This window comes from Pithys albifrons, chromosome 9 (genome assembly GCF_047495875.1).
Source record: "Pithys albifrons albifrons isolate INPA30051 chromosome 9, PitAlb_v1, whole genome shotgun sequence".
Taxonomy (NCBI): Eukaryota; Metazoa; Chordata; class Aves; order Passeriformes; family Thamnophilidae; genus Pithys; species Pithys albifrons.
The window spans coordinates 13,621,722-13,637,607 of NC_092466.1; the positions used below are offsets into that span (position 1 = coordinate 13,621,722).

The 15,886-nt window shown below is 42.3% G+C and overlaps 1 protein-coding gene across 2 annotated transcripts in view; it reads right to left on the bottom strand.

The window, feature by feature from the left end:
• Window positions 1-15,886, bottom strand: part of NEURL1 (neuralized E3 ubiquitin protein ligase 1) — a 149,779-nt gene that overhangs the window by 47,470 nt on the left and 86,423 nt on the right. For both annotated transcript variants that reach the window (XM_071563972.1, XM_071563973.1), the window contains exons 2-3: window positions 14,483-14,724; window positions 9,639-9,960 (exon numbers count right to left, since the gene is read on the bottom strand). In XM_071563972.1, the coding sequence (XP_071420073.1) occupies window positions 9,639-9,960; window positions 14,483-14,724 (564 nt within the window). The remainder of the gene's footprint in view (window positions 1-9,638; window positions 9,961-14,482; window positions 14,725-15,886) is intronic.

The following is a 15,886-nucleotide window of genomic DNA, read 5'->3' on the forward strand; positions in this document are numbered from 1 at the left end:
ACCATACAACTACATATGCATAGAGGTGGGTAGGTAGTTAACCATCCTGATGAATTCAGGCCCTGCAGCCTATGTGGTTTTCTTTTCTGACCAGCTGAAGATGGGTTCCAACTGCCCAGCTGGAAACAACAGAACTTTGAAAAAAAGGGATTTCACGTCCCACTTGGAAATTTTCCACGACCAGCTTTCATCCCTTTGCCTGCCAACATAGAGCACCCTATTAGATTGTTATTTTGACTTTTTGTAGCTTATCTGGTTTTTATGGAGCATTGGTCTTTTAGGTCTCACATCCAAAACTGAAGCACTAGAAATCATGATACAAATAGTCGTAATAGTGATTATGACCTCAACCCAAATTATTTATGTATTTCTCTTGAGTGAGACATTAGGCTGAGTTGAAATTGTCAGTCCTCGCAGTTCCACAGTGAAATTCTCCATCAGTTCAGCTTTCTTTCCAAGTGTTTCTTGCTCTGACCTTCAGCATGAAGCCAATTTTCTTCCGCCTAGCCAAGTGATACTACAGGCAAGATCTGCAGACTCTACCATGTTAGGAAGGAAGCAATAAAAAAGTGTTTTGGAAATGCAGGCAGCACCAAGACTCACCTGACATTCCAGTCTATGGAATAATTGAATCAGATCTATCTAGATCCAAGAAGGCCTAGAAACAGGAGCAGAAACCAAAAGGACTGGTGTTTTTGTCAAAAAGTTGCTTGCACACAAGCCATGCTGGGATAACAGAGCAGTTTGCTGATGCCTGTGAAAGGCTCAGGAGAATGATGGCTGCTGCCTACAAACACCAGAGAGGGCAACGAAAATCAACCAGGAACACCACTGCAGAATCAGGAGGAAATGCAAATGTCTGTGGAAACACGCAGAACAATTTGTCACGAGTCTCCTGGTTCAAATGAACACTTATGGGGCTCTGAGGTGCTGGGGTTCTCTGGCCTTAGGCAGGCAAAGAAAGAGGGAACACTCTGAAGTAAAGATTTTAGAGGCTTCAGATCTTTCCATGCAAGTGCAGTATTTATTGGCACAGTACCAGAACAGCAATAGGATTATTGGATTTGAAAGGCTTTTTCCCTGGAGTGGTCTTTATCCTCTTAAAAAGGTAGAGCAATTAAACATTTTTTTCCTGAGGAGAATTAATTGTCTGTGAAGGGTCACACTGGTAGCCAGATGCAACTCAAGAGATTTTCATCTCCTTAAACACATCAGTCACAGACACTGGCCAGCAATCTGTTTCATCAATCTTTTGTCCCTAGCTACAGATCAAAAATTTACCAATAGCAAAGAAGTATAATTCCAAAACCTAATATGAGCAGATGGAATTTTTTAAAAAATAAAGAATTTTGAAAAGGCCTTCAACATTAAAATGATGCTGATGTCTAAGAATCAAAACTTGTGACTGGACATACTGTTCTACTCTATAGATATGGAATGCTTTGCATAAATCTCACTAAGTTCTGCCAGGAAGCACTTACCTAGTGCATGTCAGTACAAGGCATGACATTTGCACCAAATGCCACAACATAGGGAAATGATGTAAAAAATAGTCAGAAGAACATATTATGAAAATGCAATAAAGTAAAAGTCATAGAAGAGTACAAGATTCAGATTCTCCTAAATGTCTGAACAGGAGAAAGGAGTCCAGTGTCTCACCTTGCCGGACCAGCTGCATCATAAGCAAGAGCTGATGTAACAACTGCATCAGAACTGGGACTTGATTCAACACAAGTATGTTACCTCAGAGAAGAGAATTAGTAGCTCAGTATGACTAAAGATAATCTAGTGAATGGATTCCTGCCCATGGCAGGGGGTTGGAACTAGATGATCTTTAAGGTCCCTTCAAACCCAAACCAGTCTATGATTCTGTGAAGGAGAGGTTCTGGCTTGATTCAGCACAGTTTTCCTGAGCCAAAATGTTTTATTTTCTTCAGGACAAAGCTGGGCAAGGTCTGAAGGAGCTTTTGACGCTTAGTGTTTGGCCAAAAAAGAAGGGATGAATGAGCAAAAACCAGATATTCTCCAAACAGTGTAGAACAAGAGCAACTCCACAGGTGGCTGCAAGTGTAGGCTGGTAAAGCTGAGAGCAGAGTTGGGCTATTGATAAGGATTTCTAGACTGAGCCCAACAACAGTTCTGCTTATACAGCTTGCAATGAAAAAAAAAAAAGGAACAAAACTCAAAGGAAACTGGACTAAAGAGAAATCTCATTTTTAGCTCTGTTACTGGTAGGAATGGAAAAGTCAATTTTATTTTATTAAAGGTGTCAGACTTTTTAAATAACCTAGACACCTACAGGGATAACAAAATCACATCCTCTGTATGGTAAATTGCATATTCAGCAGCTGTGGTCCCAATTAGACATTGAAATGACAAAGTGCTATCTCATGCCAGCAGAGACATACTGTACAGAGACCATGTTTAGCTTTATCATAGCACTGTTTAGCTGTCATCTGTCATAGAGGCTTAGGGGAAAGGGCCTCCACCGCTGGAACAGCTGGAATAGCTGAAATTGCACGATTAGCATGACAAATGGTTATACTTTCACCAGATCATTCAAGTCACATCCAAAACTTACCTCCAGCTCCAACTTACACCAGAGTAAATGCACTCTTCTTCTCAAGCTATAGTTTTGTGAAGAGGAATTAGCTTTCAGCATTACAGCTCAAGGTTTGAACAGTATAAACTATTTGGCTGAATGTTTTTGAGAAAGGCATTGAGAAAGCTGCAAAGATTAATTTCTTCTACCAATATATTCTCTCTACCTTTTTTTTTAAGATACTTATTACTTACAAATTTGCAATGGGAACCACAGTAGACAAAGGAAAATACAATTATATGTGACACTAGTATCAGTTAAGAGAATGTATTAAAAAAAACAAACAGCATAGATCTCTTATCCCAATTGTTTAAATCAAAACCAAAATCTTTGCTAATGTAAGGAATTCTCTGAAATGTCTCTCAAAAGAATACATTGCTCCATTAGTGGTGGGCTATTATTCTCCAAGGCCCTGTCTATGCTAGAAAAATCTATAACAAACTACAGCTGTGTAATAAATTCAGTATACATCCAATTATTCAAGTAGTTTATATCTTTATTAAAAGTAAAAGAAAGTCAAAGCCCTTTCAATTGGAACCACTTTTTCCAGACTACACTCTCCATGCTTCCAACACTTAACAAAAGCAAGGTAAACTTCTTAGTCTAAACCAGCAACATTTACCTCCTTAAAGCAACAGCCAAATCAATCACCACAACAGATATTTAATGTGAGGACACCACTTTTTTATAACACAGGGGCCTATCTTTGCAGAGTCAGCATCTGAACTACAGCATACACATACCCGTAACATAAACATCACTTAAAATTGTCAGAGTTTTCGTATTTCCTTGGGGTTTTATGGGTAACATGGAAAATATTACTACATAGACCTATCTTGCCTGTTAGAAACAATATTTCAGCTTACCAGAACTAAAGCAACTTCACAGCACAGAACAGATTTTTCCACTGGTCATTCTGTCTTGTCACAGTCTTCGTTCTCGGTGTGGGCAGTGAAAGCCAGACTGACCTCTTTTGAATTTATTCCTACCAGGTACATTTGCAGGCTCTCCTGATGCCAATGTGGACATGTTGTGGATATAATGTGCCCAATAGTACATTATGTGCCAGATTTGTCCTTTCTGTTCATCTGTGGCAATGTCTGTGCTTCCAGAGCAGCCCTGCTAAGGCAAAGGTGATTCAGGCGAAAGCAACAGGTTACCCGATGGCCAATGCTGAGAAAATACATGTAACCTGCCCAGCCTCTGTGCAACTTTGTAATTCAACACCTCACCGGGATCCAGTGAAGCCTGAAATGCTGATCCCTCAGAGCCCTTATGTTACTTGGCGTCTGCTGGCTCTGACTTACTCGCTGTTCGTGGCTCAGCTGCTCAGCCCGAATGCCCCATGCTGACGGCAGGAGAGCAGGGCAGGGATTGCTGCCTTCCCCAGCTTCATGGGTGCAAAACCTTCACTGTTTATACTCAAACACAAAGCGAAGAAAAAACCCACTGCATTCACATGGTCAAGAGGACCTCTGATCTTCTTGAAAGTGCTGTGTCCAGTAGCCTCACCATCACCACCAAGACGAGCAGACCCAAAGGACGAACAGTCCTTCAAGCACAAGGAGCTGCCTTGGGGCTGTGGGATAACTTTCAGGTGCCTATTGCATCTGGAAAAATACCGTCCTCCAGAGGTGCTAAGGCAAAGCAGGAATTAATTAAAATGCCAAGAGATGAGTTATTTATTAAACTGTTTTCACATTTTTAGCTGTGTTGGAGAGCTTCCTGCAGCTGCCATAGAGACAACAGCTACAGACAATAAAACTTTATGAGCAATTTAAATTCCCTCTCCCCTTAGGAGATGCGGAAAAACAAGGACAACTGACTGTTTGCAGGTCTTGTGTATCTTGACTTCATTAAGTAGGACTCTGTTTAAGACTTATTATGCTTTTTCATCAGATAGTCACAGACTTCCACAGAAAGGATAAATAGTTTAGAGCTTCCACTTTCAACAAAACCCTATAAAAATACACTGCAGTCATATCTGATTATCCAATTTTGTTTAGTGTGAAGCACCCTCAGCAGATAGTCTGCTTACTTGCACGTGTCAGAATAGCAACAGAAATGGATTCCCTTGGGCAATGGAAAATAAGCTTTACACTTGGAAAATAAAATAGTAATAACCACACAATAAAACTGCAGATGCGTGTGATAAATTAGATTTATCATCAGTCTCATCATTTGCACTTGAAATTTGCCCATAAATCTAGCTCATTTGAGTCTTATTTAATGTTTCTTCTAAAGGGGGCCTGGAGCAAGAGATTCAATCAATGTAAGAACTGACAGGAGCAAAGAAAGAAAAACAAACATTTCTTTCTTTTCCTACAGAACGTCCAACTTCCTTGTCAAACAGACACCACTTTGAGTCTCAAGATGTGTATATTTCCATTTGGGATCAATTCGCATTTTAACTTTTGATGTCCTGCAAACATGAAACAATAAGAAGGTAGGAAGGGGATATGGAGAAAGAATAGATTTCTGAAATATCTAATATTAAACAGTACTGCCAGTTAACTCTACTAGGATCTGTATATATATTTATGACTGAAGTATATATTTACACTATTGCTAATTCAGGTAAATCTAATGCATACACATTTAATACATATGCATTTAAAATCTTCTCACTTTGCAAGGTCTTACTAGCTTTTTTACATATTTTATATTTACAAGATGTGGAGAGACTTAGCTTTCAACAGGTGCCACTCAGTGTGCCAATCTAAATAAAATTATCCTTGCTTTTCAAAGCCTGTGCTGGTAAAAGACCAAGAATACTTTGATACACTGCATGAATGAAAATATGGATGGACGGGAAAAGAGTGTGAACAGAATAATAAAGGGATTTGGTTGCTTACCATACTAGCATGGGACTAAGGAAAAATGAGCAGACCATTCCTCACACTACCCCACTAGAAATACAGGGTGGGTAGAGAGGTATGCTGGAATCATAATTGGTTTGCAATCTAATTTTTCTGTACTTTTAGAGCACATGCATTGTGCTTTGAAAGAAGAGATACTATGTGGTAGGACTAGATGATGTCCATAGGGCCCTTCCAATCTTAAACATTCTGAAACACTGTCCTGCAATGTCACTGCCAAAAAATGGGGTGATTTTCAAAAATCACAGAATCAGAATCACAGACTGAGTTGGAAGGGACCCACAAGGATCATCGAAAAGACGCGATACAACAGGCAAACCTGGAATCCCCCACCAAGAAGTAAAGGAAAATGCTGAAAACACTCATTATGCTGTAATGTACACATCACTGAGGGAAGTTGCCACCCTGGCTGTCCTTCAGTGAATCCACAGAAAGTGCACATGCCAGGCTCACCAGCCAAGTGCTTGGAAGAAGCAGGTTAATGTCAGACAACACCATTTGGTTCCTATGAGCTGCCATCCTTCCTCAAGGGCTCCAAAGACTGCAGAATTTAAACAGCTGGGCCTTTCCTTTTCTTTTTTGATACTTTATTATAGCAGCAAGGCAGCAGATTGCTTATATTCCATTTTTCTCGGACTCTTTTTAAAAGTGTGAATGAGCATGTGTGTATATTGAAGTGATAACATAAGGACAAGCCACATTTCTAGTAAACACTACTTTAAATTATCCTGGAATGTAGAAGTGCACTTGTGCAAAACTAGCTGCCCAAAAAGGGAAGTAGAGCTGTAAACCATCCTGCCTGCAAGTTGAACATGTCGGCAAGAGAGTCACTGTATAAGGGCATGTTTACAGGTCATGTAAACCTGCATCTACACTGAAACTCATGCTCTAAAACACAGAACACACATGCACTCCATTGCAATAGCCTCCTCTATGCAGGCCCTTATATTGCAGCAGAAAACCAACTGAGACCATGTGGTCACAGGAGACCAGATTACTGGGTGAATTTAAGCCTTTTCATCTCTATACTGTGGGTAGAGGAGAGCAAGGAGTCGTCTCTCACTGGTGACTCTGTCAGCACTGTAAAGGTTATCACTGAAACCACCTCAAGGTGGATTTAAGCCAGTCCCTCATTGTAACTCACGCCAGGAGTGACAGGCAAACCATGGTGCCACCTCAGTTCAAACTCCTCTTGGCCACGGTGCCGTGAGCCATGCAAGCCCTTTTCACTTGGTCCATTTCCAAATCCAGCCAGCAAAGAAGCTGCTTAAAGGGCTCTGCCTCAGAACATACAGCAAGGGCTGTCAGACCCAGGAACACCTGTGCCAGCCATATACACCTGTGCATTGACAGCATTACTGACATGTGGGTAATTATGAATAAGACGGATGCTGTGGGTAAAGCCATAAGCAGGAGGAAATGAAAAATTAAGGTACCAACCAGCTGTTTTTAAATTATGCCAGAGTGTTATGCAATGCCTGTGATGCAGATGGAGAGAGAGGCAGGGCTGAGTTGGGCAACAAGGCCGATGACAGCCCTGAGTTGGGTGTCACTCCTGTACAACCTCTGGCAAATCATTTAACTCTCACAGGCTTTGCCCCCGCTTTGTTCAAATCTTTCTTAATTAAATCTGTAAGACAGGAACAATGTCACTGGACTTAGTCATCTCCCTGCTTTACTGGGTTCCTTATTTTGGCTGGAACTGATTTGCCAGCATAAGGCAGATAAGCAAAACAAAAATGGGCAGTTTTGGAAGTTGTCAGTTTGGGAACATAAACATACACTGTCCGTTTCCCTGCAGAGCTGGGATCTTGCAGTGACACAGGACCTACTGTGGCAGGTCTTTTCTTTAGGTAAGTCTCATTTTGGAAGTGAAGTTACATTACTGGGAGTGGGGAGAGAGCAATTCTGCAATAAACAGAAAGACAGACACTAGAAATGGTAAAGCTTTTGGTCAGATTCTTGGGTGAAATACACATAAAAGCAAAGGGAGGCAGTGCAGAGGTGTCGTATGACCCTGTAACCCTACAGGCATTGAGAAAATAGTGAGGGTTAAGAAAAAGGAACATTTTTGGGGTTAGGTGGCAATAAATCACTCAACTGGCATCTGAAATGCTAGGCTTTTCTCTTCAACATACCACTCCAGCATCCCCAGCCTCCAACAGATGCCCTGCATGCCATACCAGGCTGAATTCGACCATATGTTTGTAGCTAAGCTATGAAATTCATTTCTCAAGTCCCAGGCGTTTTTGGCAATTTCTCCCTTGCTATATGTGTGGTCTGCTACACTGAAACAGGCATGCAGAGCATTGTAGCGGGTATGTCTATAGGATCCAGGGGCAGCACTGCCAACAATATTCCTTCTCTGACTTTTAGTGCTGTTTAATAATGAATGGAGAAAGAGAGGACTTGGGTTGAAGATGTTTCAGCACAGTTGCTAGGCTTAAAGCCTGCTGAAGGCTCCTGAAACAAGCTATAAATATGTATCTGAGCTCCATGCCAACTGTGTAAACTCAGAAGCTGCTTGCTTCATTCAGGGACTTCATACCCACCAGAGTCGGGAGCCTGTCGGACCAGAGGTAAGTCAGTGGCTGGCAGAAGTCACATTTCCCTTGTGAAAGGGGACGTGGAAGATGCTCAGACAACGCAGACGCAAATGACGGATAGGAAATGATTTCTAGGGTATTTTGAGAGGAAACACATAATCCAGAGTTATGGACCCTCATTAATCAGGCAGAGTAGTCCGGAGGTGCCAGATCTCACAAGAACAGCCAGAGGACTTGCAGTCATTTGTAAGCTCTTCCTAACTGAACCCTTGTCTTGACATTTGCCCAAATTCTACATCCCAATTCAAATATCGCCACCTTGGCCTATGAATAGTTGCCTAGTGGCTCTGATTCAAGCTGATTCACAACAAAAGATAAATCTTTCTGCACCTAAAAAAAGAAAAAGCTGCTAAGAAATTCTTCAATTCCTCTGCCTTGTGCAATCTTGGGCCAGGAGTTTTTGCAACAGTCTCATTTCTTCAACCCCAGAACCCACATCCCTCTTCCTTGACATGTAAGTAGCTACAGGAAGTCCTGACACTGTATTTTTTAATACAGTATAGAATGCAGAGAGGAGATAGAACTGTCAAAAAAAGTTTCAATAAAGCATTTCATATATACCATGAAGCTGTCACTTTTAACAGAGATTAGCAGGCTGCATGACAGGAAAAAGCCAGGATCTCTCTCAGCCTAGCAAGACTATCTCATCTTCAGAAGAAACTTCAGCTCCTGAAGGTCAGCAGGTATCACCTAACCTTTTCCATGGTGAAAACAAGACCATGAAATTACTGTTACATGGAGAAGTGCTGTGATTCGCCTCCCCGTAAACTCTAAGGTTGCATGCTGATAATTCTGGTCCTCCAGCAACCTCACTGCCCTTTAAGTGGGTCTTCAGAGACTCTTTTCAGTTCTTCTAAGATGTATAAACTCAAATAGCCCAAATCTTGACAGCTTGCACATTTGGGACTATGATTGAGTCCTCATGAATTCCACACTATCTTTGTTTCAGCTGAGGGCAGCAGAAGACAGAAGGCACTCAGCACTCCTCATCCTCCAACCCCAACTGTATATTCAGCCTCTAGGCTTCAGAGGACAAATCAAACTCATCTGTGAAACCAACATCCTGGAAAACCCAGCTACATATTCTCTCAGGTAATCTGGAAGATAGTCATATTTCAAATCTGTCCATTAAACCAGCCAGAAAATCATAACGGTGCCATCCAGGAAGGATTTCTCCATAGCACATAAAATGTACTTCCCTGCTTTGGTATGGGGAAAGCAGAAAATGAGATAAAGTCTTACAAGATATATGACACACTCTAGGCTCTGCTCTGATAGAGCAATACCTCTGAGCAGAAATCCACTTACTCAGAGAGATGGCTTTTAGAACAATACTGTAGTGGCTGTTTCCCACCTCTCGCTGGCGTTATATTTACCTGCTGCATTTCAAACATTGACTGATCCAGGCTGAAGTTGTGAGATGCTCTAAGGAGGAACAACAGTGGTTTCCCTGCATCTGTCCCACTACAGCGAGGGGACAGGGCCTGTCAGGCTGCCCCTTCGCCAGGGACAGCTCAGCATCATCGCTGTTCACTGGACCCAGGTACTCACCTAAGAGCTGCACTCCACGGGTGAGTCCATAGACATCGATCAAAGCCCAGAGGGGCTCTGCCGTCCTCACCCCGCTGAAGAAGAGCATCGCAGTGGAGTCATTCACTCGATAGAAAACCCGTCCCTTCTTGTCCACCCAGAAGGCTATGATGTTTCCCTCATTTGCAAACTCTTCTGGCAGAGCCTTGGCCCAAAACCCACTTTGGGAAACCAAGTCGGGGCATGCATACTTTGGCAGAGTGTCAGGGTTAATCCTCGATGGATCCTTGGAAGTAAAGCCAAGTCGAAGAGCCCCACTCCAGCAACACTGTTTTTTAGTGATCTGCAAAGATAACAGCAGCAATAACAGCATTTGGCAGTTGAACATCTCCTTTAACACTACAGGCTCTATGCACCAAGCACTGGTGGCCAGCATGCACATGACCCCACCAAATTCAGGAAACATTTTACACACCAAACACTGCTGTAGCTTTTTCAGCTGCAAGCAGCAATGCACACTCAGGGTGCAATGCCCATATTTAAAACCAAATAAATCAAATTAAATCTATGTGGAGAGGTGAAATGCAATTACAGCTGCATGATGATTTGCTTCTATTTATAGGGTAATTCCTTTTGGCTTAAGAATCACCCTCTCACAAAATGTCCCAAATATGGCCATAAGACCTTTTATCTCAGCACCTGCAGCAGCAGAGCTCTTCCCACATGGTGCTCAGATGACAGGGTCTCTCATGACCTGAGGGAAAAGCACAGATTCCAGAAACACGTTTTTCTGGGTTTCCTAGACGAGTAAAAGACAGTCTTTTCCCTGTGTGTGGGAAAGCACAATTTAAAGTACTTCACATTATTAAACACACAATTAGGAGGCAAAAATAGATGTTGTCCTTTGATTGGGGAAAATGTATTTATTTTAGTTGTGAGTGGTGTTTTTCAAAATATGTTGTGCACAACTACACACCACCTGTCGGTATGCAATTACTGTGTGTCTGGGGTCAGGAACACCTGCTTTAGTTTTTGGAACAGCTCAGGTGTCATATCCACCCTTTTGCACCAGAGACACAGCAGGACAAAGGATCACAGATGCCTCCAGAGTCACCTGCTGCTTCTCACAAGAAGTGAGAACTGGACTTTAGGGGATCTGAGAGGAGCAGGTAGCACATCCTAAACCCATTAAGAACAACCAAACACTACCCAGTTACAAGAGGTCTTCTTTCCCATGGAAGCAAGGAGTCTTCCAGAGTTAGTATGGTGCTCAGATGGAGATGATGTCCTTGGAGAATTTTTTTCCTCTCCTTTTGTTATTTGAGTATGAACCTGCTGGGAACTGTTCCTCTCAAAGGAATTCAGCCTGTCCACATCCAGACTACGAAATGAAAGACCTAAGGATGCAGGATCCAACCTTGATATAGAGCCAAGACAGGTCCTGCAACCCAGTTGACACATAAATGGTGTATCTCTTCACACACTGAACCTGTAGCAAACATAAGAGTACTTGAGATAGTTCTCTTCCATCAATGCCCTGGCAGCCTCAAGCAATTCCATTATTGGCTGCAGGACAAGAGCAGAAACATGGATAGGTACCACCTACCAGATGTCACAAAAAACTTGCTGCCTTTCTGTAATTTCCTGCTCTGCCAAAGCAGTAATGGCTTGGATGATTGGCAACACCAGAGACTGAACTGTCCAGGACCGCAGGACTTGGTCCTCAAAAGCCTGGCAGCAGTCACTTGTGCCCCAGCTTGGAAGCATAGGCTTTTCACCAAGGGATTCTACAAGACATTTTCTTTCGGCTTCTGAATTCTCTTCTAATCACATTTGTAAATACTGCATTTTATTTTCACATGTTCCTCTTCAAGGGAAAACTGGAACGTGTGCCCTTGGGGGCACAACAATCTCACAATAAAGACATTGTTCAAAGCCTAGAGATTTCTGGTTTATAATTAAAGTATCAGAGAAAATAACTTAAAAGCTCAGGGAAAAAGTTATCAACAGATAATTTTTCAGTTAAGGGAGTGCTGCTTTTTATCCCTACACAGTCCAGCCAGGCACCTAAACTGTTTACATGAAACACTTGAGCACTGACCTCAGTCCCAGGAACCACAGGAAGCTCCTTCTTGTGGGATGGATGCTGGGGTGGCACTCGAAAGGACTCAAGCAGATTTGTTACTTTTTGTATCTGACCAGGGTAGGATGGGATCATGAGTGTCCCCAGTAGAAGGGGGATGAACAGGGCATGACATGACAAAATGGGGAAACATAATACACACTCTGCAAGAAGAAGCCTGGATTATTGATTGCAGAAAATTTACCACAAGCCCTAAAAGGTTTTGGGTCTAAGATAAATACGGCCTCATTGTCATTTGTACAATTTAGTCTCTTGCCAATACTTCACAGCAATCACAGGCCAGTGAAGTAAATATTCATATGGTAATTGAGGCTGCACATGTTCCATGTATTAATCAGCACCTATAAACAGTTCTTAACACAGTCTGACCATAGGCAAACTAATATCCAAATTCAAATTAAGTATAAAGCCTGCCAAGAATTAGACACAGCTGGACAAAGGAAACACAGTTTTGCTAAAAAAGGCAATGGTTAATGATGGACCAAATTCTCTTTTCAGCACCCACTGCTAGCAGAAAACCTTGGGAGGTCCACCGGGCACCAGAAGGGGAGGAAAAGGCAGAATCAGCATCCACACTGCTAAGCCATGCCTGGTTTCACAGATTCAGGCTCCTCATCTTTACTGCTTTGTGCCATCTTTGAGAACCTCACTCCACTCCCTATCAATGTCCTGAATTACATGGAAAAAAACATACTGGAACATATGTCTCTGAAGCTGTTTGACAGCCATATTCCCATATTCCCAAAGCTGCAAAAAGATCTCAGAGCAAAATGTGAGATACATCACCTAAAAAAATATAATGAAATCTCTGTACTTCTTTCCTCTGTTTTTCAAAGGGAGTTTAGATTTTAAAGGACCTGAATGACTGGGTTCATGGTTAGTCTTCAGCTGGTAAGAAGGTTTAAGATGCTGTTTTCCACAGGCACACACAATAGCAAGATAATTAGAGGATGGAAGTATCATAAAAGCAAAGATGTTCTCACATTTTCATCCATCCCTAGAGTACAAGTTCTGCTGAAGCCTGTTGATTACTCCCATGAGACCTTCCCATTGGAGTCAGCAAGAGCTCTGCTTAAATCTCTTGAGCAGATTCACATGCATATTCTTCACATATGTTATGCAAGCTAAAATCCTAAAATACACATTGATAAACAAGAGTGAATTTCCAGAGATAGCTATCTTGTTTCACAATAAGGAAGAACCAACCCAGAACCTTTGCCTAAACCACTAAATCCACTCAAATCTCTGATGGTGTCTTCAAAAGCAAAATGATGCTTTCAACTCCTCCCAGATTATTATTTGTTGCAGTTGTTTGTCCAAACTGCTGGCCAAAGGGGAAATCTCATTAAGCAATATGAGTGAGTACTGCTGGGCTTTCCATCCTGGATGGAAGCAGTAGGAGCTCCACAGGAAACATAACATACCTGTAGGAGGGATTTTCTACCCATGGGTCTGAGCCTGAAATCACTGAAATCTCTATATATTTCCAAAAGGAGGCACCTTCCTCCTTTCTTGCTCCTTTGCTGGCTTTAAAAGAAGAGGCACGGAAGGCTGCCTGACAGCTGAAGGTCCCAGCACTCTGGAACCTGTACCAATGGGCAAAAGCACGATCATTCAGATCAGTAGCTATATGCTGAAACACCTCCTGCAAAACTCCTTCTGTGTAAACGAAGGATTTGGAGTCACATCATTCAGGTGTGCCATGAACTAAAGCGGCCAAAGAAGATGACCTACTTTGTGGTAACGTCAGGCACGAAATCAGCTCAGAACAGAAAAATGTGGTCCCACAAACTAGAGGGCATACAGACTGGGAAGTATTGTGGATGAAGTTCAAAGGGCCCCGAGCTTCTTAAGGGGCTGATAGGCTAAAAAGTGCTTCAGTTCCCAAGGAGACTGAGTTTCTTCATCAGAAAGCAGCTCCTGATGCACATGGAGGCTTGTTGTCTTAGACAAGCTGAATTTCCCATGCCAGCTGCAGCATCAGGAGTATGAATTCCATCCTCTGGGCTACCACAGTCAGGTGATTTATTCAACAAAGCAGTTAGCAGATAGCCAGAAAGATCTTTTTTTTTAGACAGCAACTGTGACCTCACTCACTGCTCCTTTCATCCTTTCATCCTTTCATCCAAATCCTTTTGTTTTCCTTGGCAAGTTCATAAGCAAGCACCTTCACTTCCAGGTCCTTTTTACCTCTTATATCGTGGCTGTGGAGAGGCTGACTCTCACCTGCATGAGATCAGACCTCATTGCTGGTTTGTTTACAGGAACAAAAGTGCTCTCTGAGGAATGGAACGCCTTCACCAACTCCTCATCCTCCCTCAGCCTGCCAGTAAAACTCCTTTGCAGGAAGAGGACAAAGCTAGATGACATATTGGCTAGAGAGATAGTGAGGCTGCTGCTTTTTAGATTAATCAATACAGCCCTTTTTTCTTGCTGTTTGCTAAGCAATCTCAACTTAATCTGTTGTTCTTGTCTAACATAAAGACAAGCATCTTTGGAACATGGATTTTCCTTTTGTTCTCAGTTTCTCCAGCAGTCTGTACCTATGACTCCAAGAACTTCAGTGACAAAAGCAGAAGTACCAATGAAGATCATAGATCTTTAAGGTCAAGATCTGACTAGCGTGCTTTCAAGGAAAGGCTGAAGATCTGCTGCAAGCACCAAAGCCTGTATTCATTCACAGCAACTGCCATGGCAAAAAGGGAAGGCATAATTTACTCACCTTAAGCCTGACTTGTTCATAAATAACAATGGGCCTGTTGCTGAAGGTAATGGCATTGCAGAAACTAGCCTGGCGCTTCACCGCCTTCTGTGTCGTGTCCATGATGATCTGGGATCCCTTCGTGTGAGGATGGAAAAGCAGAGGGCTAATGGACAGAGTTCCACATTGTGGGATGGGGAGACAGTGCTTCTGCTTGTGGTGGCATCGGTGGGAAGAAGATGAAAATGATCCACCAATGGAATCTGAAAGGAGAATGCAGAAAAAAGGGTTTCAAATCTGCTCTGAGTAATAAGGAAATTTTCAATGCAAAAAAAAAAAAAGCAGAGGTACTTCAGAGAGAAACTATAGATCAAAGAAAAAACATTAGCCAAATCCTTACCCTGTAAATCACTGAGGGTTTCTAGAGCATCTTGAACAATAAAAGACTACAAGGATACTGAAGACTCTCATCTGGACAATCCGATAGTAGATAGCATGACACTGAGACTGCACCTCAGCTCTGAAATCACGGGCCATCTTGAGGGCACAGATCAGGAGAGAACATAAGAACTGCTTCCAAAACCAGAGAAAAGCATGTGTGAAGTTACTGTATCAAAGCTGTCGCACTTAGGGAACAATCTTCCACTTCCAGAGGACTCCTACACAACCTGACCATTTCTCTCACACCTCCTTTGCAATAGCCATTGATCTTTGCCTCCATTAGACCCTGGATGCTGCCCTATCCACCCGTGCTAAGTGCCAGTTCAGACACACACACTGCTAATTTATACTCAAGCACTGTTCAGCAGTAACCCACCTGGATTTCTTCAACTCCCATCCATTCTCCTATCTCCTCCACTGATGGGAAGCTCAGCTGAGATCCCACTTGTCATGAAGGCATTGATCAGCACACTATGATTATGGTGAGGAAAGGGAAGTAGAAGGAAGGCTATGAAGGAAGCAGGTTATGTCTTTTTTAACCAAGACCCTACACAAAGACTGTAGGGTGGTCTGCATGATCAACACAGCTTCAACAGCAGCTTTGTTTATGAACAAATGGACACGCATGTTTCTTTTCAATACAGAGCCTGCAGCAGCTCCAGCTCAAAACAACCATTACACTGAACACAAGTCATCTGCTTCCTTTTCCTTGCGTGCACAGACACACTACATTATGCACATAATGTTTGGAAGGAAATACTCCTAGATTTTGAAATAGAGTACCAACAGAATAAAGGACTGTTCCCTGATAGACTCAAGGATGCAACAAAAGCAAATACGACCTTAACAATGTGCCAGTTTGTGCTGTAAAGATACATGACTAAACAGTACCCTTCAAACACACAAACCATAAAAACTAATCATTTATATTCTTCACACAAATTAATTGCTCACTGTTATGTCTTTCTATGGCTACTATAAAAT